Consider the following 23335-nt stretch of genomic DNA (forward strand, 5'->3'; position numbering starts at 1 on the left):
CAGCACGCAGACTGCGGTATAAGCATAAGCGACGCCAGCAGCGGCTCCGTGGTATGGGGCGTTAACTGCTCGTCGCGATAGGAATCTTCCTGAGCCTGGGTCCGCGAGGGGCCTAATCTGTAGTTCGGCAGTATGCTGTCGGCCGGCGAGGAGGTTCTGAAAATCCGCGCGCCTTCCTGCGTCCGTTGAAACGGCTGCAAGCGGGCGGCTCGGCAAAGCATTTGGAGGTGCTGCGTTGGTTCAGTCCTGGGAGTCGTAACGCATCAGAAGTTGAGTATTGGTTGTTAACAGATTTTATGAAGTTTAACTGAATTCAATTTACTTATGCTTGTTAATTATACAAGCCGCATATTTTGGGGGTTTCCCGCCATTCATTCTCGTCTGCCCACCCGCGGGAAGGTGGTAATATTAGAAAGGGTGGTCCGTTTGTTCCCCTTTTGAGGACGAAAGGGGGGGGGGGGGGGGTAGGGCGGAGGGGGGGGGGGGTCGGAGTAAATCTGTGGTTCGGATTGCTTCTTTCTGTAGCGTCTGCCATGTCTGTGAAAGTCTAAGGCACCAATGATTGTACTGTTTAAAATGCAAGGCACTAAGACCTGATCCATTCTCTCGCCTGCCATAACTAGTATTACTAGACTGACGTGTAAAAGGTACTCCAAGAAAGAAGAAAAACTCCTCTTGCCTCGTGGTAAGAACTAGTCAATTGCATAACGAATCACTGCTCATCTGGAAGCTGTAACGTACGTAAATTTGTGTTTATCTATATTTGGCTATAATCAGGCAAGGTTGTTAATGTACGCCGTTGTGGATTTTTTTATATTGTTTCCAGTCAGCAAAAACTGTTGTGTGTTTTTCAAATTCAATACCTTTTAAAGCTTTTACTCAACGTGCTTATGTATTTTATATAGGTAGCTGGTTATTAGTGTTTTCTTGTCAAGCAAAAGTTTGCCATTTCATTACGGGTAGAAATTGTTACTTCGAAAGGAGAATGTTGTAAAAGTTCGCAAGTCCTACCTTGCGAGCGTGTGTGTTTGCCGTAAGTTAACTGGCAGAAATTTGTAAAATTTGTTATTTTTATATATTTTGGAAATGTTAATAGTATTAACTCTGAGTGTCCACCTCCCCCCCCCCTCCCTCGTGTGCATGATTCAGGCGTTTTGTTTTTTCTATTTTGAGAACTTTTGTAAACAGGATTGTCTTTATATGTTGCAGAAAAGTTAGATTCTGCGTCATTTATATAGCCTGAGTGAGGCTGTTATGGGTGGCCGTAGCTACGGCTGTTGTAACCAATGGGAAATTTGTCTGCCCAAAAGTGAAGTCATATATTCAAATTGCATTCATTTATTAATGGAGTGAACTTCACCTATAATTTAGCTGAGCTTGAAATATTATACAGCTTCGCGTTGGTTACGTTAAATTGCTTGCCTGTACTTGCCTTTACTGGCGTGAAATTTTTTATAATAATTTAATATTTTAAAAGTCCTCTCCTATCGTAAATTGTGACTTATTCGTTAAATGATTGTTTTTTTTTAAATATCGTAAAGTCTTGCACCAAATTTGAATAAAGAATGTTACTGAAATCTGTGTGTAGTTTCACTAGTTATTCCTTGTCACCTACTTCCACTTTACATTTTGCGTATTAATTGTGATTAATAACATTTGGTGAACCATAGTAATTTTACGGTTCAGTATTTATGCGAACAACTTTTCTCAGCCTTAAAGTTTTGCGAATCGAAATATAGATGACAAATGGCAGATAGCCATCTGAGGGCCGTTCTTCGATTGCACATAACACGCATATTTGTCCGGACATTCCCTCGCTTGCAGCAGAAAATGGGAAATATGGATCGTAATATATATGAAGGTAATAAAACAATGTGTTCATTTTTGTATGTGATGTGATTATACAGTCTACAAACACTACGGATAACACTACAGCTATAAATGCATCAGTTGTTTGACATAAACAACACAGAAGCAATATTAAACGTTTTAGCAAACATTTGTCTGTCGGTAACACTTTCTATGTATACAATACAGTACGAAAGGTGATGTTCATTACATGCAAAGGATTAATGCTGGTGGAGAAGTATTAATGAGGAAATGAGGTTCTTTACCAGCTTCGTTATTCGGAAATAGTGTCGTTGAAATTGCTTACAGATCGTAATATTCTTTCTGCTGGTTACTATTTGTTTTCTCCAAGGGCATTCACTTCTGTATGCTAGCTAAAGAACAAACCAAACCTCTGGTTCCTGAAATCTAATTTGAATAGTTGTAGCCAATCGTTTATTGTGTCACACAATTGCATAAAATTGATAGCCGCACTTCAGTGTTAGTGTTATAGTAATATGAAATGCAAAATTGGCTCAACAACTAGCGTGGGATCCGAGATACTATCCTATCAGTGTCTAAGATGAAGGCTAACCACTTTCGTTTCAACACAATATGAAAAACAGTCTTAACTTAGTGACGCATGGAAATATAAACATTATTAGAAACGTGTTAAGTCATTATTTCTTATGCTGGCCCGTCAAGTTTACTAGCTGGAATTACTGTGACCGGAATTACTGTGACTGATCACAGTTTTATGGAGGCAACTTTGCCACTGCATTGGCATTCAAGCGAATCACTTTAGATATTTTCTTGGCGATTACACTGTAGTGGAACTTTTTCTATCCTTGTGTGAGAAACCGTGAATGGCAATGAAATCTACTGCTCCACAAAAGCTATTAAAGTTTGTTACACAAATCGATTACTTTTCACTTCAGTAATATCGGATACTCGGGACTATCGCAGCATCTGGAATAGGACCCTCTGTAAGGGTAAAACATTGGTGCTCAAACAAAATCTAAAAGAAAGCAGACTTATCATTGGATAAGAAACTACATAACTGGTCCATGCAGTTATGCAGTACTCAACTGATTATTTGAGACGGAGATGGTCTCTGTGGCGATTTCATGTGGCTACTCTAAAAGGAGGCGAAATTACCCACGGCTCTTGCTGCTTAACGAGCTCTGAAAATTCTCTTCTTGGCGTCGGATATTAATAGTACAAGACTAACCAGTGCATGCCGTGAATAACGAGCCAAATTTCTTCCACATCCAAGTCAGTACTAAGTAACCGAGCAGCTCTTCTTGCTTCGTTTGCACACAAGACGCGAAGGCTTTGCATGCTGGCCACAAAGTACCCTTTGCCACAAAGTAGCCTTCCAGTCCGACCACCAAATCCGCCTTTTCTATTCCCGTCAAGCCTGTTACGTAGCAGAGGGACTTCCTTCCAGGTTTTAGACGATTACAAACTTACTGTAAACCAGAGCTACAAGTATAGTTTAAACATTCCAATATTTCCGCAGAATATTACTTGTGAAATTACATATAGACATTTATTATTGTGACATAAATGGACTTAATGATGAATAAAATATTTATACAGATATTACAACAAAGAGCTTTATAACACAGAATCATATTAAACATAAGCTGACAAAGAAGTTATATGAGATATGTGTAGGTAATACTTGTTTAATAGTGCTGCATATGGTCCATGTGCAATCGTATGGGGAGGCATAATATTGCATGGGTGTACCGACCTCCAAATCTTTGAACTTGGCCCACTCGCCGGTTAACGTCATTGTAACGCGTACTCCTCCCATTGTGCCACTTTCCATTGCGTTTCTATGGACTACAGCGAGCGACCGCATCGAACTGCGCAGGCAGAGCACGTCTTGTAACGGGAGGACCGAATGGAGTGACCTTCCGTTCCTCCGAAAATGGTTCAAATGGCTCTGAGCACTATGGGACTTAACATCTGAGGTCATCAGTCCCCTAGAACTTACAACTACTTAAACCTAACTAATCTAAGGACATCACACACATCCATGCCCGAGGTAGGACACAAACCTGCGACCACAGCAGCAGCGCGGTTCCGGACTGAAGCGCCCAGAACCGCTTGGTCATAGCGGCTGGCATTTCCCCCGACTTCCTTCCCGTACAGCACTCCTGGGATACATTTCAGAGACGTACTGCACCGCATTCATACGCTCCAACGACCATATACCAGTTGTGAACCGTGCTGTTTGGGGAATGGAGAGCCCCACCACAAGGACTCGTTTCCAACCCTGTGGTTGTCGAGGGAGCGACACCTTGCAGAGCGAGCAATGCGCCCGTGCCGGTCACACACCCTATTAAGAACCACTTCCCGTCTTCTGCAAAGTCCAGGGGGCCACCATGACTCACGGTGACTTCAGTGTAGTTGCCTTACAATAAACGTGTATTTCTTTGCGTCTCATTGCGCATTTCTTTCACTTACCTCCCGTACTGCTTCTTTCGTTTCAGCCTGTTTGGGGTACGTTGGATCAATCATTTTTTGTGTACTGTTCTCTTATCAGTACCCAGTATTTCTTCCTTCTTTCTGTCTTTCTGATCTTCTTTTCCTGTATTCTTCCGAGGTGATGCGTTTGGCTTTTGTGTACATTTGTCTTGAAATCTTCAATTTCCATCTTTAGTAATTAATTTAGCTGTCCAATCGACTAGTGATTTTTCTTAAATCTTTAATTCTACTAGGTCTTTCCTTGTTTCTTTAAATCAGCAGGGTTTTATTTGCGGTTACGAAAAAAGTCAACGATTTGTTTGGTTAATCTGCTAGCGTTCATTCTGAGAAGATGCCCATAAAAATTTATGATTCTTTTCCACATCGTATCTGAAAGTTTTTTCGATTTTCTTCTATAGTCTTTCATTTTTTATGCGTACTATCTTATTGTTTTGGAATTTTGCCCCTATGATTTTCCTTAAAATTTTTCTTTCCTTTATCTTAAACCTCTCCGTTTGGCCTTTGAAGTTCGTGTGTAGCGTTTCTGTTGCATGGAGTGCTTCTGGCTCAATCACGGTCTTGCAATGGCTAATTTTGGACCCCCACTAAAAGGACTTTTTGTTGTATGTATTTTTTATTAGTTGGAAGGCCAGTTCAAGTTTATTTTTTCTGGATTCCACTGCTTTGCCTCTCGTATTATTGTGTGTCAGTCCATTCCATATATAGTCCATGTTTCGTGAACCTATGTTACTTGGCGGTTGACATCGTGCGAAACTTACTTTCGCCTTTGTTTTGTAAATAAACCTGCCTTTTCTTGGTCCAACTGTAATTTATTTCTCGCAGACGTCTTTCGTCTTTTTTTCTGTAAGGCAGCTTCAATGAGACGTAGAACTATACAGTTTTGCATTGATACGTGTTACTTTTTGATTATTAAACAGTTCACGTCGCGTTTTTTTTTTTTACGTAAATAAGTAACTGCTTACAGTCTGTTGGCACCTATTTTTTCCTTCATTTGGTCTGGAGGTCGCACTACCACTTCATTTCCGAAACATAAGTACATTTTTATACTCCGAACTTTTTCTTTCACACTTTTGACCATATTTTGTGGTGCACTATTACTCTTTTGCCACTAGTTATAGCTATTTGTTCCAACACCGTGCTTCTAAAGACGGTTGTGTGTTCATTATATCTTTCCCCATATTTGGTTATTTGTTTACCTATATGTTGCCATCCTAACGAAGTACATGTTGGAAACTAATTTCATGTTTATAATTGTGTGTGTGTGTGTGTGTGTGTGTGTGTGTGTGTGTGTGTGTGTGCGGAGTGGTGAGTTAGTGGTTTCAGTTGTAGATGGTTGAATATAAATAGAATAGCTGCTAGAGAGTGGTTGAAAGCTTTGGTGATGAAATGAACTGGCAGTGCGACCTCCAGACCAGATGAGAAGAAACGCAGATGGCAGCAACACTGTAAGTAATTACTTATTTACATAAAAAAGCACAACGTGGACTGTTTGATAATCTAAAAAAACGTATATCAAAACAAAACTGTATCATTCTAGATCCCAGTGAAGATGCCTGAGAGTAAAAAAAAAGGGGGGAAACGCGTCTGGGTGAAAACAATTAGTTGAAGCAAGGGAAGGTGGTTTTCCACTGAAGAGCCATCGAAACTGGCACACCTGCGTATTGTCGTATAGGGCTCCCGCGAGCACGCAGAAGCGCAGCAACACGACGCGGTATGTACTCGACTGATGTCCAAAGTAATGCTGGAGGGAACTGACACCATGAATTCTGCAGGGCTGTCCATAAATCCGTAAGAGAACTTGGGCACGTTGCAAGGCATCCCAGATATGCTCAACAACGTTCATGTCTGGGGAATCTGGTGGCCAGCGAAAGTGTTTAAACTCAGAGGAGTGTTCTTGGAGTCACACTATACCTATTCTGAATGCGTGGGTTCTCCCATTGTCCTGCTGCAGTTGCACAAGTCCGTCGGAATGTACGATGGACAAGAATGGATGCAGGTGATCAGACAGGATGTTTACGTACGTGTCACCTGTCAGAGTCGTATCTAGACGTATCAGGGATCCCATATCACTCCACCTGCACACGGCCCACACCATGACAGAGCCTCCGCCAGCTTGAACAGCCCCTGCTGATATGCGGGGTTCATGGATTCATGAGGTTGTGTCCATACCCCTCCCTACACGTCCATCCGCTTGATAGAATTTGAAACAATTGTCGTGCAATCGGGCAACATGTTTCCAGTCATCAGCAGTTCTATGTCGGTGTCGACGGGCCCAGGTGAGGCGTAGTAAAGCTTTATGCCGTGCAGTCATCAAGGGTACACGAGTGGGCCTTCGGCACCGAAAGCCTATATCGAAAATGTTTTGTTGAATGCTTCGCACACTGACACTTGTTTATGGCCCAGCACTGAAATCTGCAGGAATTCGCGTAAGGGCTACACTTCTGTCACGCCGAACGATTCTCTTCAGTAGTCGTTCGTCCCTTACTTGCAGTATCTTTTTCCAGCCGCAACGATGTGAGAGATTTGATGTTTTACCTGATTCCTGATATTCACGGTACATTCGTGAAATGGTCGTACGGGAAAATTCCCACTTCATCGCTATCTCGGAGTTGCTGTGTCGCGTCGGTCTCGCGCCGACTATAACATCGCTTTCAAACCCACTTAAATCTTGATAACCTGTCATTGCAGCAACAGTAACCGACCTAACAACTGCTTGAGACACTTCTTGTCTTATGTAGGCGTTGCCGCAAGCAGCGCCTTATCTGCCTATTTATATATATCTATATTTGAAACGCATACCTGTACGAGTTTCTTTGGCGATTCAATGTACACTCCTGGAAATGGAAAAAAGAACACATTGACACCGGTGTGTCAGACCCACCATACTTGCTCCGGACACTGCGAGAGGGCTGTACAAGCAATGATCACACGCACGGCACAGCGGACACACCAGGAACCGCGGTGTTGGCCGTCGAATGGCGCTAGCTGCGCAGCATTTGTGCACCGCCGCCGTCAGTGTCAGCCACTTTGCCGTGGCATACGGAGCTCCATCGCAGTCTTTAACACTGGTAGCATGCCGCGACAGCGTGGACGTGAACCGTATGTGCAGTTGACGGACTTTGAGCGAGGGCGTATAGTGGGCATGCGGGAGGCCGGGTGGACGTACCGCCGAATTGCTCAACACATGGGGCGTGGGGTCTCCACAGTACATCGATGTTGTCGCCAGTGGTCGGCGGAAGGTGCACTTGCCCGTCGACCTGGGACCGGACCGCAGCGACGCACGGATGCACGCCAAGACCGTAGGATCCTACGCAGTGCCGTAGGGGACCGCACCGCCACTTCCCAGCAAATTTGGGACACTGTTGCTCCTGGGGTATCGGCGAGGACTATTCGCAACCGTCTCCATGAAGCTGGGCTACGGTCCCGCACACCGTTACGCCGTCTTCCGCTCACGCCCCAACATCGTGCAGCCCGCCTCCAGTGGTGTCGCGACAGGCGTGAATGGAGTGACGAATGGAGACGTGTCGTCTTCAGCGATGAGAGTCGCGTCTGCCTTTTTGCCAATGATGGTCGTATGCGTGTTTGGCGCCGTGCAGGTGAGCGCCACAATCAGGACTGCATACGACCGAGGCACACAGGATCAACACCCGGCATCATGGTGTGGGGATGAAGCGTCGTCTCACGCGGTCTGCACGTCCAGCACGAACGCTGGTCCAACTGAGGCGCCAGGTGGAAATGGCATGGCAAGCCGTTCCACAGGACTACATCCAGCATCTCTACGATCGTCTCCATGGGAGAATAGCAGCCTGCATTGCTGCGAAAGGTGGATATACACTGTACTAGTGCCGACATTGTGCATGCTCTGTTGCCTGTGTCTATGTGCCTGTGGTTCTGTCAGTGTGATCATGTGATGTATCTGACCCCAGGAATGTGTCAATAAAGTCAATGAATTCACGGTGTTCTTATTTCAATTTCCAGGAGTGTATTTACAAAACAAAGATTTCCTTGCGTGCTGCAGAAGATGGCCACGCTAACGAACTTGTTACTTTCGTCTTTAAGTTCTGCACACCAGTGCAACATCTGCCATCGAGAATTAGTACACTGGACGGTAGGGATGGGATGTGCTTGTATTGCCCCAGCTGTACGTTCGGCACGCCCACCCCGCAGGTTTCTCTCGAGGTGCACACACAGAGACACACGCGCGCCCGCAGGTGCGGCTGAGCGACGACGTGGCGGTGCGGCACGTGGAGCGGCTGGTGCCGGTGTGCGCGCACGACCACGGCCACCACTGCCGCTGCCGCGGGCACCCGCGGCGCGCCTCCAGCAGCGACGACGAGCAGAGGTCGCGCCGCCGCCGCCACCACCAGCGGAGGCGGCGCCGCCCCCACTCCCCGGGCGCCGCCTCCGGCACGGCGCCCACTTCCGACGACGGCGGTTCGCCCCCGGCGCTCCGCCGCCACGGCGCCGGCGGCCAGCGCCACAAGCACCGCACGCGGCCGCACAGGGACAGCGAGGACTGCTCGGACGCCGGTGAGCTGCAGTCGCCTGTCCCTGTGTGCACTTCTACACTTTAAGCAAAAAAGAAAAACGGACATTAGTTGATTCATCTGGCATCTGGGGGAGGGGAACAACGTCCAGGTCATCGGTCCTATCGCGGGAGGGAAGGATGGGGAAGGAAATTGGCCGTACCCTTTCAAAGGAACCATCCGAAAGCGGTGAAAATCGGCACATGTCACGCACATCTACAGACAAACAAATGATACCGATTTCAAAAAACTGGATGATTTATTGGAGAGAAAGAGCTTTTCACAAATGCTGCAAGTCAGTAACTCGTTGATGCTCTCCTCATTCTTATGCAAGCATTTCTCGTCGATTGATAGAGTTGCTGGATGTCGTCTTGAGGGCTATTGTGCCAAGTTCCGTCCAGTTGTCAGACCGGACTGTCAGAATCCCTGGATTGTTGAAGGGTCGTGCCGACACTCTCCGAACGCTCTCAAGTCGGAAGAGATCCGGCGACTTTGCTTGCCAAGGAAACGAAACAGCAGCCCAGGCCATCAGTCCTGGGTGTCAGGCTGTCTGGCGGTCGACAGTCAGGTCGATACCTCACTGCTGTCCGGGGCGTCTTCGGCTTTGAATCTCACTGACTAGAGTAGAATTGTCTTCAGTGATGAGTCGAAATTCGAAATGTGTCCCGATGACCAGTCCTGAAATTGCTTGACAGCCAGGAGTGATAGTCCAGGGTGGCAGTTGACATCATAGCAGGACACCTCTGGTTGTCATACGCGCCACCGTTACAGCACGGCGGTACGTCTACGATATTCTATGCTCCGTTTTCTTGCCCTTCATGGCAAGCCATTCTGAGCTTATATTTCAGCAGTATAATGCCTTCCCGCTTACAGCGAGAGTTTCTAGCGTTTGTGTCTATGCTTGACAAACCCTACTTTGGCCAACGAGGTCGTCGGATTTCTCTCCACCCGTACCCTCCCACCAGCTGGGAGGAATCCCTCAGGAAGACATCCAGCAACTATATCAATCAAAGTCGAATAACTGCTTGCATAACGGCCAGAGATGCACCAATGCATTACTGATTTCCTAAGCCCTCTCTCTTGAACGAATCATCAACTTTTCTCAAATTGTAATCATTTGTTGGTTGTACATCTACATCACATCTACCGACTTCCGTCGCATTCGGATAATTGCTTCGTGGTGCGTCATCTTTTTGCTACGAGTGCATCTCGTGGTGCTAGATTTGGGCTTTGATATAGGAAGTGGTTAGCGTCGTATTTAGAAAAAACGGTACTCCATCAGCATCCCTAAATCCTATTTAAATTTTCTGTCTAATGCAAGGGCAGTTCATTCGGCGCCACAACTGATTTCTTCCCCATCTACATCACTAAACGGCCAAAATAGATACACAGTGAGCAAATCCCAGTTGTAGGTTGCCTATGTAGAGGCTTACAGTGCAAACAAAAATTTGATTTTCAGTGTTTCGTATAATTATTGACCGAATTTAAAAATTTAAAATGCTATCATCAAGAAGTCAAGTGTAATATTACGTTAAAATTTTAACTTGATAAGTGAAGTATTGAAGTTAAAAACCTGTGCATATATCTTGAGGCATCGTAAGTCACGATGCACAAATTCCCTAGACCAGTGATTACCAAAGAGTGGATCTACTCAGGTGGGTCGCCAGACGATTTTTAAAATACTGTGTCAACGATTTTAAAAAAATATGAACGTGTATTTCAAGAGGAAAGTTTTGTAATCTGAAAAAGTTATGCAGAAAATCTGTTCTAAACAAGAAACCAATGTGGCTAATAATGTGCTCAGGGCGATATGAAGCAACACAGCTGTAGGATTTGCTGGTGATTGGGATATGGCAACGCTGCGTCCACTTTCACTTGCGACAAAGATGACTAACCCTGAGTTGATTCAGACTTTCTCTGACTGTGGTATCGTGCGTTATTTGCTTATTGTTTAGTGTCGGTTTGCATGTTTATACTGGCGGTCCGCTTTACTTTATACTGCGTTTCTGTTTTCTATTTATTTGACTGTGGAGGCATGGATTAAGACTTGGTCGTGCCGCAAAAAGACAGATTCCAGCTAATTATGACGAACATTCCACATCCCATTTCAGTGCTTCATTTAATACACCTACAGGTGACAGTGTTAGTGAAGTCAGCGTACTGAACTTCTTCCAAAAAGTGGCAAAAACATGCTTTCCTAAATACAGCGCTGACTTGTGGAAATATGGGTTTGTGTTTCGTGCCACAGAGGACGAGTCGCTTCCTCAGCGTGTTGCGTGTTTTGAAGTACTTGGCAATGAAAGTATCAGACACTGAAAACTGGAAACATATTTATCAAGAAAGCGTGCGGAATACGTAAGTAAATCAATAGATTTATTCAGGAACAAAAAAGTAGAATTTTTGAATCAAAATCAATGATGTCAAAACCGTCTTCTGCGGAACAAAATAAGCATACTGCGAACGCTTCGCAACGATTACCGTTATTGATAGTCAGAAACAGGTCAGTTGACACCGTAGGAGAGGGTATTATTTCACCAGCGGCCAAAATAATATCTGATCCTTTATTTACGGAAAGGAAACAGAACTAATTGGTGAAATACCTCTATCACACACAACGGTAAAGAAAAACGTAAAATTCCGTGAAACAGTCCATGATGACAGTTTTAAAGCAAAGTGAGTACTTTTCACCTTAGCTTGAATAAAACACAGATGTAGTTAGTGAGCTATTCTGCTGGCTTTTGTTAGGTTTGAATATGATAGGAGGATACAAGTCCTCTTTAGTTATTGCTTGCTATCAACAACAACGAGGGAACGAATTTTTAAATGTCTTGATATTTTTACACTAGAAAGTACAGTAGAGTGGTTCCTGTGCTGTGTCTGGGATTTACTCAGATTTGACTGCCAAAGTTGAGCCAGCTGCCCCTTCTGTTCAGCGGACTCATTGAAAACTGCACCGAGAGGCCCTCGTACTTAAAGGTCTGGCCGAAAGCGTAAAGGAAATCCTTCATGAGGCATTAAAAATTGTGAATTTCACTACACAAAGGCACAACGGTGGTGAAATTTGGTGCCAATATGACATCATTAACCCATCTTACACCTCACGTGAACTTCTGTGCTGTGGCCTTTTGTTTCGCACTATCGACACCTCGCTGTCTGAAACAACGCCGAGGTGCGAGAGCGGCGGCGCAGGGGGCCACGCCCTTTTGCCTTTGCCGAGGCGGGCCGTAGGCGCTTCTGCGCCAAATTCCGAACTTATGCGTCACAATGGGAGACAGTGTAATTCCTAAAGAAATCAAGAAAGAAGGAATTAAAAATCACGTTGGGAGGAAAGGAAATAATCTGAGATTCCGAGAATTGTTTGTTTGGTTTGTACAGACGATTTGGCATCTTAGCTGAATCTATACAAGATACAGCAATTCAGACAAACCTCCTACAAAAGACAGCTTCTATATATTCCGAGAAAAAAGAGATTTAAAAAAAAATGAGCGATTATATGACAGACACAAAGCAGGCACGGAAATACACCCAAACTGGTTATGGAAGAATAAACAGGCTACAAAATTTAAACATCTAGGTGAAACAATACAACCGAATGTTTTCCACAACGACGCTAATTTAGCAAAGTTAAGGCAAATTGATGTGGCTTTTCGATTTAAAATTTACTTGTGCAATGAGAATTTTTTCCGTAAACGGACAACTTCGTCACAACCGCACTCTCAATCAGACGAGAAAGTCTTTCTGCTACAGACTATGCTTCAGCTTCTACCGTTAAACCTCATGAACAGAAAGTTTTCGTATCCCTATCCTGTGGAACTGATTGCGGAAGTTGCCACAATTTGACATCACTCTGAAATAAAAGCCTCTTCAGAAGATGAATTAAAATCTTTAATCGGCAACATCACTTTTACGATTATACGAAACCTCAAAAATCGCTTTCCAAGTAATCAAATATCGTGTAATATGACGTTCATCGAGCTTTTCAAACTCTTAGGCAACACGTGTAGGCAGTTAATACTACATTTTCACAGTCACAAAAGTATGAAAGGTGCTGAACTGATGCAAACTAATGAGCATGACAGCTGGCCGAAGGAAGTTACAAACCTTCGTGCACAATATTGGAGAATACCACACACACTGCACCATGTCATTAAATTCAGGATGCCAATAGACATACAAATTTTCTAGCTGAACGAGTAGTGGAAAGGAGTAAAAACAAAAATGTATTAATTGCCGAAGCATCTACTTCATGAAATACACTCTAAGACAAAACAAAAAAAGACGCACCACAAAGGAGTTATGCAAATTGCTCTCAAATTGATACTCATACAGGTATCGACGACGAAAACTGCAAAATTGTAAACTTTGGCGGCCGATGAATGAACGTGTGAAGCTAGAGCGCAATTCCACCGCTTAGCTGGCAAGGACAATAAACAGTGGACACCTCGATACCGGGGCATAAAGTGTTTGCGAATTTCATTCCGTGCACACGGTTAGACAGCAGACAGAAGTGTGAACAATATACGAGACGTCATCATTTGAGAGAGGACGTGCAGCTGGGTTCGAAGAAGCCGGCTGAAGTAACTGGCGAATCTCTCGACGTTTGAACAGGTGCGATGTCATTATTCGACGATGTTGGCAGCAATGGGTGAACCATGGCCCAACACACAGTCAAGAAGGAAGTGGTCGGAGTAGAGAGACAACAGAATGTGAGCCCCAAGCAAGCGTCAGGGAGGCGCTCAGAGCCTCGGAGTCATCATATGATAGATGCGACGTGCTTCAGTGAGCACAAGCACCATTAATAGGCGGCTCACAGGAAGGGGGTGGAGCTCACGACGACTACTGTTGACCAATGCACACCAGCAAGCCCGGGTACATTCGACGTGGAATCTCATTGGGTGGAGTAGAATTGCCTTCAGTGATGAGACCCGCTTCTAACTGAGGCCCGATGTCAAGTGAAGATGTGTCTGGACACTCCTCCGACAGTGGTGCGGTACCAGCCCGACTGCAACCCGCCCTACTGCCCAACAACGAACTGTGGTTCTGTTTCATTTCATCTCAGGACTCCTTCGGTTGTCATACAGCACAGCGCTACATCGACGATATTCTACGCCCCGTTTTGGTACCCTTAATGGCAAGCCATAGTGGGTCTACGTTTCAGTAAGTACTAATCGCCTTTGTACTTGCCAGCCCTACCTTGGCCAGCTAGGTCGCCGCATCTCTCCCCAGTGGGAATATTTGAAACAATATGCCCAGGCTCTCCGACCAGCTCGGGATTTTGACGATCCTATGCCACAGTTCATCGGCGACGAAAGTTGCAATTTGCACGCCAGTACCCCAACTGGGCGTCCACTTGGGGTCCAGATGGGGTACTGGCCTTTTCAAGTGAGTCACGTTTTATGCACCGTCGGACAGATGGCTCTTGGTGTGTACGGCGTAAAATACCAAAAAACAAACACCATGTAACAATCGTCGGAAGGGTCTGTGCCGGATGACGGAGAGTCATGGTCTGGGGTGATCTCGTCGTTCTGGAAGGGTTATGGGATCAACACAAGTCTGCATCGATCCTTATATCCACCTCTACATACAGTTTGTTTTCTTCTCGGCACGATGGTATCTTAGGACAATGCGAACTTATTAACCCACTTTACGCCTCCATGAACCTCTGAACTCCGACGTTTCTTCACGTGAGTCGACATATTTCTGTCTGAAGCGTCGCTGGGCCCGAGAGTAACGTCGCACAGCGTCACACTTTTGCATAATTACAGAGGGAGGTAGTAGGCACCTCTGAGCTGAATTTCAAACCTAGACATCGCAATGGGAGACAATTATGGGATTTCAAAGAAATGAAACTTTTTTGCACAATTAATATTTTTCTCTCGTTCGGCCATACAAATTGTAACTGCTGACACCCCAACCACTCCCGCGAGGGACATGAAATAACAATCAAAAAATTTTTTTTTTGAGATAGGAGGGGCAAGGGCGAGGAGCGAGAGGGTATAACAGTATAGGAGTTTGGGAGGTAGTAGATTAAGTACTGGCGGACGTAAAGCTGTAATGAAGGCGCGTGAGTCCTGCTCCAGTAGCTCCGTTCGTTGAACACTTCCCGAAAAGGCAAAGCTCCAAGGTTCGAATCCCGGTCCATCACACAGTTTTAATCTGCCAGTAAGTTGCAGTGTGGGAGAAAGCTGGGTAGTGGCACGAATCCTGTTCTGGTGGTCGGTTTCCTGCGAGTCTCTGTACAGCCGCCACCGCTCGTGTCCAGGACGGAGGCGGCAGAAGCGGCGGGCGAGTGGCGACCGCCAGGGCAGGAGGAGGCAGCAGGGCCGGTCTTCCAGCGGCGGCGCCAGCAGCGGGGGCGGCGACGAGGAGCGCGACCGGCGGCGGCGCCAGCGGCAGGGGCCGGCGCGCGGCCCCCGGGGGCGGCGGGCCGCCTCCGCCTCCGCGTCCGCCTCGCCCTCTGCCTCGGACTCCAGTGACAGCGCGCGGCGCGGCGGGCGGCGACGACGGCGGCACGGCGAGCAACGCAAGCGCGCGGGCTCCGCCTCCGAAGACGCCGACCAGGGCGAGGAGGAGGCCGAGGAGGAAGAAGAGGAAGTGGGGCGGAAGGGGGAGGGGCGGGGGGCGGCGAAGGAGCCTCGTGACGGCAGGGTCGGCGGCGGCGGCCTCGACGACGACGACGACGACGACGACGACGACGACGTCCAGGTGTGCGTAGGCAAGCGAGAGGCGCCGCGGCGTCGTGGCGAGAGGCGCCACGGCACGGCCACTTCCGAGAAGGCGGCGGCCCCCGCCTCCAGGAAGACCAACGAGGAGAAGAAGAGCAGGACCAAACGCAAGGAGCTTGCCGCGGTCAAGGAGGAGGAGGTCAAGAAGAGTACTGCCGTTCAGTCGTCTGTGGAGGCAAGGAGCAGCAAGAAAAAGAACAGCAGTGTAACATCTGCATCAAACGGCGACGCTAGCAAGTCTGAAGCTAAGAAGACGAATGCCAAGGTGAGAATAGCAGACGAGGAAGCGAAAACCCTGCCTAAAGGAATCAGTGAGGATGCAGAGGGAGCAGAGGATACACAGACAAGTTCTTCCACGACTGTCGCTCGCGAGCTCCTGAAAGCTATATCGACCGAGAAATCCGTGACGAGCATCGACGACGAAGTTGCTGCGGAAGAGCCGCCAGAAGAACGCCTTTCTCGAGAGCCTTCACGTAACGAGCCCCCCAGTGAGGATCAGCCCACAGCAGAGGTTCCAGACGAAGGAGTTGGCCTCGGGGAAGAGGTCAGTCGGGACGGGGAGGCTGCCGAACCCTTCGTAGGTCTTCCAAAGGAAAGGACGGACAGCGTCTACACCACTTCTTTGGATGAGGGGGCGACGCAGCAAGTGGTGACAGCGATAGTGCACCACGAGCCCGCAGACGACAGTGAGCGGACGTCCCTCCAGCCCAGCGAACTGGAGGCCGACAACGTACCTGCAGATCGAGACGAGCAGGCCCCAGCCGAAAACCTGCAGCACCCGAGTGAGGTCACTGATGATGACCAACCTGCTGACGTCGACACTTCTACGATAGATAAGAAGCCATCGATTGTCAAGCAGGACAAAATTGATGACGGTACTGTTAAAGACGACAGTGACGCTATGGAAGAAGGCATCGATGGTGGTGAAGAAGTGGACACTGAAGCTGATAACACGAAAGGGTGCGAAAGTGTGGATCAAGATGAACAGTCCACTGGGGAAAAGAACCCTGAAGAGGAACCAGCACAGAATGAGTCACTTAAAGGTGAAGCAGACGACGACGCAGGGAAATCGGACAGTGAGAATAACGGAGCGGACGAGAAGCGGCACGATGTCTCAGAAGCCGGGAGTGGTGGGGTCAGAGAGAGCAGGAAGGATGTGTCGCGGGCAGATGACGAGGTGAGCACTGCAGGCGCCGTGGACGAGGAGGGCGTCGTGGCCGATGCCTCAGAGGCGACGGCAGCTTCCAGCAGCCGGCTGGCTCCGTCTGAGGCGGTGGACAGCGAGGAACGCGTCTCCACGACTGAGCAGGACCCGGCCAGGAGAAGGCGCCGACAGTCCACCATGTCAGGGGCTGCAGAGATCCCCAGCGAGGAAGAGGCTCCAGCCAGGCGAGAGTCGGCTACCAGGACCTCCTCCACATCAACTCTCCCTGCCAAGGTATGGCGGAACTCAAGACAACTGTCCACTTCAATCGAGACAGTGTTGCTTCCTAATTACATACTGTTTCACTATTTTTATCTTTGTACGAGGGCTATCCACAAAGTACATTACATTTTCGTTTGTGTCCGCTAGGGGCGGGGTTAGCGCTGCCATCTTGGTGTCATGGCATTCCGCCGCTCAGTCGGCATCCTGCCGTGCTAGTGAGAGGTTCGTGCTGTACTCCGTTGAGGTACTGTGACAGTCTGAAATGTCAGCGTTAATTGAAAATGCCGCGAAGTGTGAAGTGCGTGCTGTAATAAGATTTCTGACTGCAAAAAACTGTACACCGATAGAAATTTATCGGCACCTTTGGAAGTGTATGGGGACAACATAATCACTGAAGGTGGAGTGCCTCAATGGGTCATAAAATTTAAAAAAGACCGAATTAACGTTCACGACAAAGAGCGAAGTGGAAGACCCAGCATAGTGACTACCGAACTTGTCGAAAAAGTCGATGCCGCGGTCCGTGAAAACCGTAATTTCACAATAACGGAACTCTCTATGAGTTTTCCACAAATTTCACGAAGTTTGTTGTACGAAATCATTACCGAAAAGCTTGGTTACCACACGTTTTGTGCAAGATGGATACCAAAAATCTTGACAGAGATTCACAAAAATGAGCGAATGGCTGCAGCGTTAACGTTTTTGGACGATTACGAGAAAGATGGCGACTCATTACTCGATCGCATCGTTACTGGTGACGAAACATGGGTTAAGCATGTGAACTGCGAGACAAAATTGCAGTCAGTGCAGTGGGGCACACAAATTCCCCCCAAAATGCCCAAGAAATGCATGCAGACAATATCGGCAAAGAAGGTGATGGCGACTGCCTTTTGGGACAGAAAAAGTGTGATTTTTGTGGATTTCCTGGAAGGAGGCACTACAATAAACTCTCAAGGGTATTGCCAAACTCTGCACAACCTCAGAAGAGCAATACAAAACAAGCGCAGGGGACAGTTGGGCTCAAAGATCTTGCCGATTCACGACAACGCCCGGACCCACACGGCAAATGCCACTCGTGACGTTCTCGAATCTTTTAAGTGGGAGTTGTTTCCTCATCCGCCGTACAGTCCCGACCTGGCACCGAGCGAATTCCACTTATTCCCAGCAATGATGAAGTGGTTGGCTATGCAGCGTTTTGATGACGGCGCACAGCTTCAAGAAGAGATAACCACGTGGTTGAAGGCGCAGGCGGCCGAATTTTACGACGAAGGAATTTCCAAGCTCGTCCATCGCTACGATAAGTGCCTTAATTTAAATGGCAACGATGTAGAAAAGTAGTATTTAAGTGTGGCTTTCATCTGTATATAATTTTAAAAAATTCCAATACTTTATTTATTTTTAATTCCAAATCGTAATGTACTTTGTGGATAGCCCTCGTATTTGTCTTAATGACTGAGGTTTCGGCAATGATCTCTTTTCTCTCTTTCAATCTTTTTATTGATCAACAGGAAGCATGTGACATTTTTATTACCTCTTCTTGATGTGTTGTTTCTTACTTAATCAAGCACTCCACCTTATGCTGACCATCATTTCCTTTCCTCTTTCGATGTTATTCCTTAGTGATTATTTACTTAGGCTTAATAGCCCTATAAATTTAGCCTTTTATTCTTAGCAAGTGTATTGCTATGCACCATGTCATCAAAAGTATCCGGACACCTGACTGAAAATGACTTACAAGTTCGTAGCGCCCTCCACCGATAATGCTGGAATTCAGTATGGTATTGGCTCACCCTTAGCCTTGATGACAGCTTCCACTCTCGCAGACATACGTTCAATCAGGTGCTGGATGGTTTCTTGTGGAATGGCACTGCTGCACTGAGGAGAGGTATCGATGTCGGCCGTTGAGCCCTGGCACGAAGTCGACATTCCAAAACATCCCAGAGGTGTTCTACGGGTTTCAGGTTAGGACTCTGTGCAGGCCAGTCGATATTAAAAGGATGTTATTGACGTGTAATCACTCCGCCACAGGCCTTGAATTATGAGCAGGTGCCCGATCCAGTTGAATCAATCGCCATCCCTGAATTGCTCTTCAACAGTGGGAAGCAAGAAGGTGCCTAAACATCAATGGAGGTCTCTGCTGTGATAGTGCTACCCAAAGCAACAAGGCGTGCAAGTCCCCTCATGAATATTGCGACCACACTATATTACCACCGCCTCCGAATTTTACTGTTGGCACTACACACGCTGGCAGATGACGTTCACCGTGCATTCGCCATTCCCACACCCTGCCATCGGATCGCCACATTGTGTACCTTGACTTTTCCACTGTTCAATCGTCCAGTTTTTACGCTCCATACACCAAGCGAGGCGTCGTTCGGCATCTAACAGTGTGATGTGTGGCTTACTGGCAGCCGATCAACCAAAAATTCCAAGTTTTCTCTCCTCCCGCCTAACACTTGTAGTTGATCCAGACGTAGTTTGGAGTTCCTGTGTGATGGTCTGGATAAATATCTGCCTAATACACATTACAACCCTCTTCAACTGTCGGCGGTTTATGTCAGTCAACAGACGAGATCGGCCTATATCCTTTTGTGTTGTACGTGTCCCTTCACGTTTCCACTTCACTATCACATCGGAAGCAGTGGACCTAGGGATGTTTAGGAATGTGTAAATGTTCCGTACAGACATATGACACAAGTCACATCTAATCACCTGACCACGTTCGAAATCCGTTAGTTCTGGAGAGTCCTCCATTCTGCTCTCTCACTATATCTAATGACTACTGAGGTTACTGGTATGTAGTACCTTGGGTGGCAGCACTATGCACCTAATAAGAAAAACGTATGTTTTTGAGGATGTCCCGATACTTTTGGTCACTTAGTGTAGTTTCTTAGATCTGTGATGCAAATTTCTGCTGTCATCTTTTCCAGGATGACCGATTCTTATTAAGTCGGTAGGTCAACGGCCTTGCCGCCGTGGTAACATCGTTTCCCGTCAGATCACCGAAGTTAAGCGCTGTCAGTGTGGGCTAACACTTGGGTGGGTGACCAACCAGTCTGCCCAGCGATGTTGGCAAGCGGGGTGCACTGAGCCCTTCTGTGGCAACTTGAGGAGCTATGTGACTGAGAAGTAGCGACTCTGGTCTCGTAAACTGACATACGGCTGGGAGAGCGGTGTGCTGACCGCACGCCCCACAATATCCGCATCCAGTGACGCCTGTAGGATGAGAACGACACGGCGATCGGTCGGTACCGTATGGCCTTCGTGGCCTGTTCGGGCAGAGTTTAGTTTTTTATTAATTCGGTTGAACTGTCCGAAATGTCTTTTCCATTGTTCCTTATATTTTCTGTATATTCCGGTACAATTTTTAAAATTTTATAACAAACTTTAATTTGTGCTATGCCTTGTTTTCTTTTCTTTTTCTTTTTCGTTTTTTAATATATCAGCACTCTCTACCCCTAATACGTGTATAATGTTCTTACTTTAGTGCGGTAATACAATACTATAGATTTATGTTTCTGGAGATGTATTTCTTGCTGTGGATGTTTTGAATATTGTTATATGTTCCAATCCCAAAGAAAGCAGGTGTTGACAGATGCGAAAATTACCGAACTATCAGTTTAATAAGTCATGGCTGCAAAATACTAACGCGAATTCTTTACAGACGAATGGAAAAACTAGTAGAAACTGACCTCGGGGAAGATCAGTTTGGCTTCCGTAGAAATGTTGGAACACGTGAGGCAATACTGACCGTACGACTTATCTTAGAAGCTAGATTAAGGAAAGGCAAACCTACGTTTCTAGCATTTGTGGACTTAGAGGAATACTCTCTTGCAAATTCTAAAGGTGGGAGCGGTAAAATACAGGGCGCGAAAGGCTATTTACAATTTGTACAGAAACCAGATGGCAGTCATAAGAGTCGAGGGGCATGAAAGGGAAGCAGTGGTTGGGAAAGGAGTGAGACAGAGTTGTAGCTTCTCCCCGATGTTATTCAATCTGTATATTGAGCAAGCAGTAAAGGAAACAAAAGAAAAATTTGGAGTAGGTATTAAAATTCATAGAGAAGAAGTAAAAACTTTGAGGTTCGCCGATGACATTGTAATTCTGTCAGAGATAGCAAAGGACCTGGAAGAGCAGTTGAACGGAATGGACAGTGTCTTGAAAGGAGGATATAAGATGAACATCAACAAAAGCAAAACGAGGGTAATGGAATGTAGTCGAATTAAGTTGGGTGATGCTAAGGGAATTAGATTGGGAAATGAGACACTTAAAGTAGTAAAGGAGTTTTGCTATTTGGGGAGCGAAATAACTGATGATGGTAGAAGTAGAGAGGATATAAAATGTAGACTGGCAATGGCAAGGAAAGCGTTTCTGAAGAAGAGAAATTTGTTAACATCGAGTATAGATTTAAGTGTCAGGAAGTCGTTTCTGAAAGTATTTGTTTGGAATGTAGCCATGTATGGAAGTGAAACATGGACGATAAATAGTTTGGGCAAGAAGAGAATAGAAGTTTTCGAAATGTGGTGCTACAGAAGAATACTGAAGATTAGGTGGATAGATCACATAACTTATGAGGAGGTATTGAACAGAATTGAGGAGAAGAGAAGTTTGTGGCACAACTTGACTAGAAGAAGAGATCGGTATTTAGGACATATTCTGAGGCATCAAGGGATTACCAATTTAGTATTGGAGGGCAGAGTGGAGTGTAAAAATCGTAGAGGGAGACCAATAGATGAATACACTAAACAAATACAGAAGGATGTAGGTTGCATTAGGTACTGGGAGATGAAGAATCTTGCACAGGATAGAGTAGCTTGGAGAGCTGCATCAAACCAGTCTCAGGACTGAAGGCCACAACAACAACATATGTCCTTTACGTTTTACTAATACGTGCAGTTATTGCAGGTCTATCTATCCCAATTTTGTATGGATTTTCACTAATTCTTTCCATTTTCTTTGTGTAAATCTATATGTTTTTAATGGAATTTAGTTTTTCAGATGTACTTCTAATTGCAATTTCATTCTCGACTCTCTCTAAAGATCATTTCTGTTATATTTTCGAAGGAATTGAAACATCACCTGCAGAAGTTAGGAGACTTCACAGTCACTTCCTAGTACCACTGACTCAATTTTTGATTTTAACTGTTAATCCCAAATCTTTATTATTTTTTTCCAGTCTCTTTAATATTAATGACTATAGTCGTCTTCCTCTCTAGCAACAGCCTTTCATTAAAATGGCTGTAATATTTAGGGCATAAATTTCAATTTATATTTCATATTTGTTACAATGTCATTACTTACGTTTGTTAGTTTTGCATTAATATCAAAATACTGTTATTGTTTCCTCGTATACCAGTTCAGATCAGGCAGCTATTTGCTGTAATTGACAACTTTCATTTAACTTGAATTTGTTAAAGACATGAGTGGAGCAGCGTCCAACTATGATATTAATATTATAGGTTTGGGAATTTTTCGCTCATTTTGTTTCGTGAGCAAATAAAGATTGCTAGAAATATATCTCTCTGTCTCATACAATCTGGGTATTGAGCAGATCAGCACATGTGTAGGTGCTAGGCTACACAGTGACTTTGTGAAAAAGCAGTTGTCGTTCTTCTAATAAATGAGGTCATCATATAACAGTTTTCTACTTTTTAACTATATATACGTCGAATCACGACCAAAGTGAACTTCTGTAGCTTTAAGTTTTAGCATCAGCAGAGGGCAGAGCCTGACCGGATGCTTCGTGCCAAGAAGTAAGCGACGACAACGGGACGACAGATAAAATTTTGATTAATATCCACCGAATTCCGATTCCCTTCACGCAGAATGGGTTTCCAGAGCTGCCAGTAACCAAGAACATGAGATACTTTTATTTTAAGTTTATCTGCTACATGTGGTGATATGGAAACTATCGTAAATTTTTTCGAATTAAATAACATTATGATCATAAAAGGAAAGGTACTTACAACTCGCTAATGTAGAGAAGCCATAACGTCTCTGATTTATGTCCTACGCCTGTACACAGCTATAAATGTAGTGTCAATATGGAAAATGTAGGGTGTCACGTACTGCATGGTTTCCCACGAGCCAATGTCGATCAAAGCTAGTATCTCATTGTCTCCTCATCGTTTTAATCAGATCAGCTGCCACCAACCATTGGGTTATCCGGAAAGTAGATTTCGATTCGCTACTTTAAGGGCTTGACTCAGCCAACTGAAAACATTACACATGTGGCTTTATTTTACTTAAATTTCGTCCCTGGAGTTACATAAGCTGCTAATAATTTTTATTTTCAGCGCGAGGCCATCAATCTATTAGATAATTTCGAAACAACT

At 45.6% G+C, this 23335-nt stretch overlaps 1 protein-coding gene across 1 annotated transcript in view; it reads left to right on the forward strand.

Annotated features, from left to right (window-relative positions):
* LOC126270168 (uncharacterized) overlaps positions 1-23335 on the forward strand; it is a 342447-nt gene that overhangs the window by 264382 nt on the left and 54730 nt on the right. Inside the window, exons 9-10 of the mRNA XM_049974090.1 lie at positions 8538-8856; positions 15115-16966. Coding sequence (XP_049830047.1) covers positions 8538-8856; positions 15115-16966 — 2171 coding nt within the window. The remainder of the gene's footprint in view (positions 1-8537; positions 8857-15114; positions 16967-23335) is intronic.

The sequence above is a fragment of the Schistocerca gregaria genome, chromosome 1, assembly GCF_023897955.1.
Source record: "Schistocerca gregaria isolate iqSchGreg1 chromosome 1, iqSchGreg1.2, whole genome shotgun sequence".
NCBI lineage: Eukaryota > Metazoa > Arthropoda > Insecta > Orthoptera > Acrididae > Schistocerca > Schistocerca gregaria.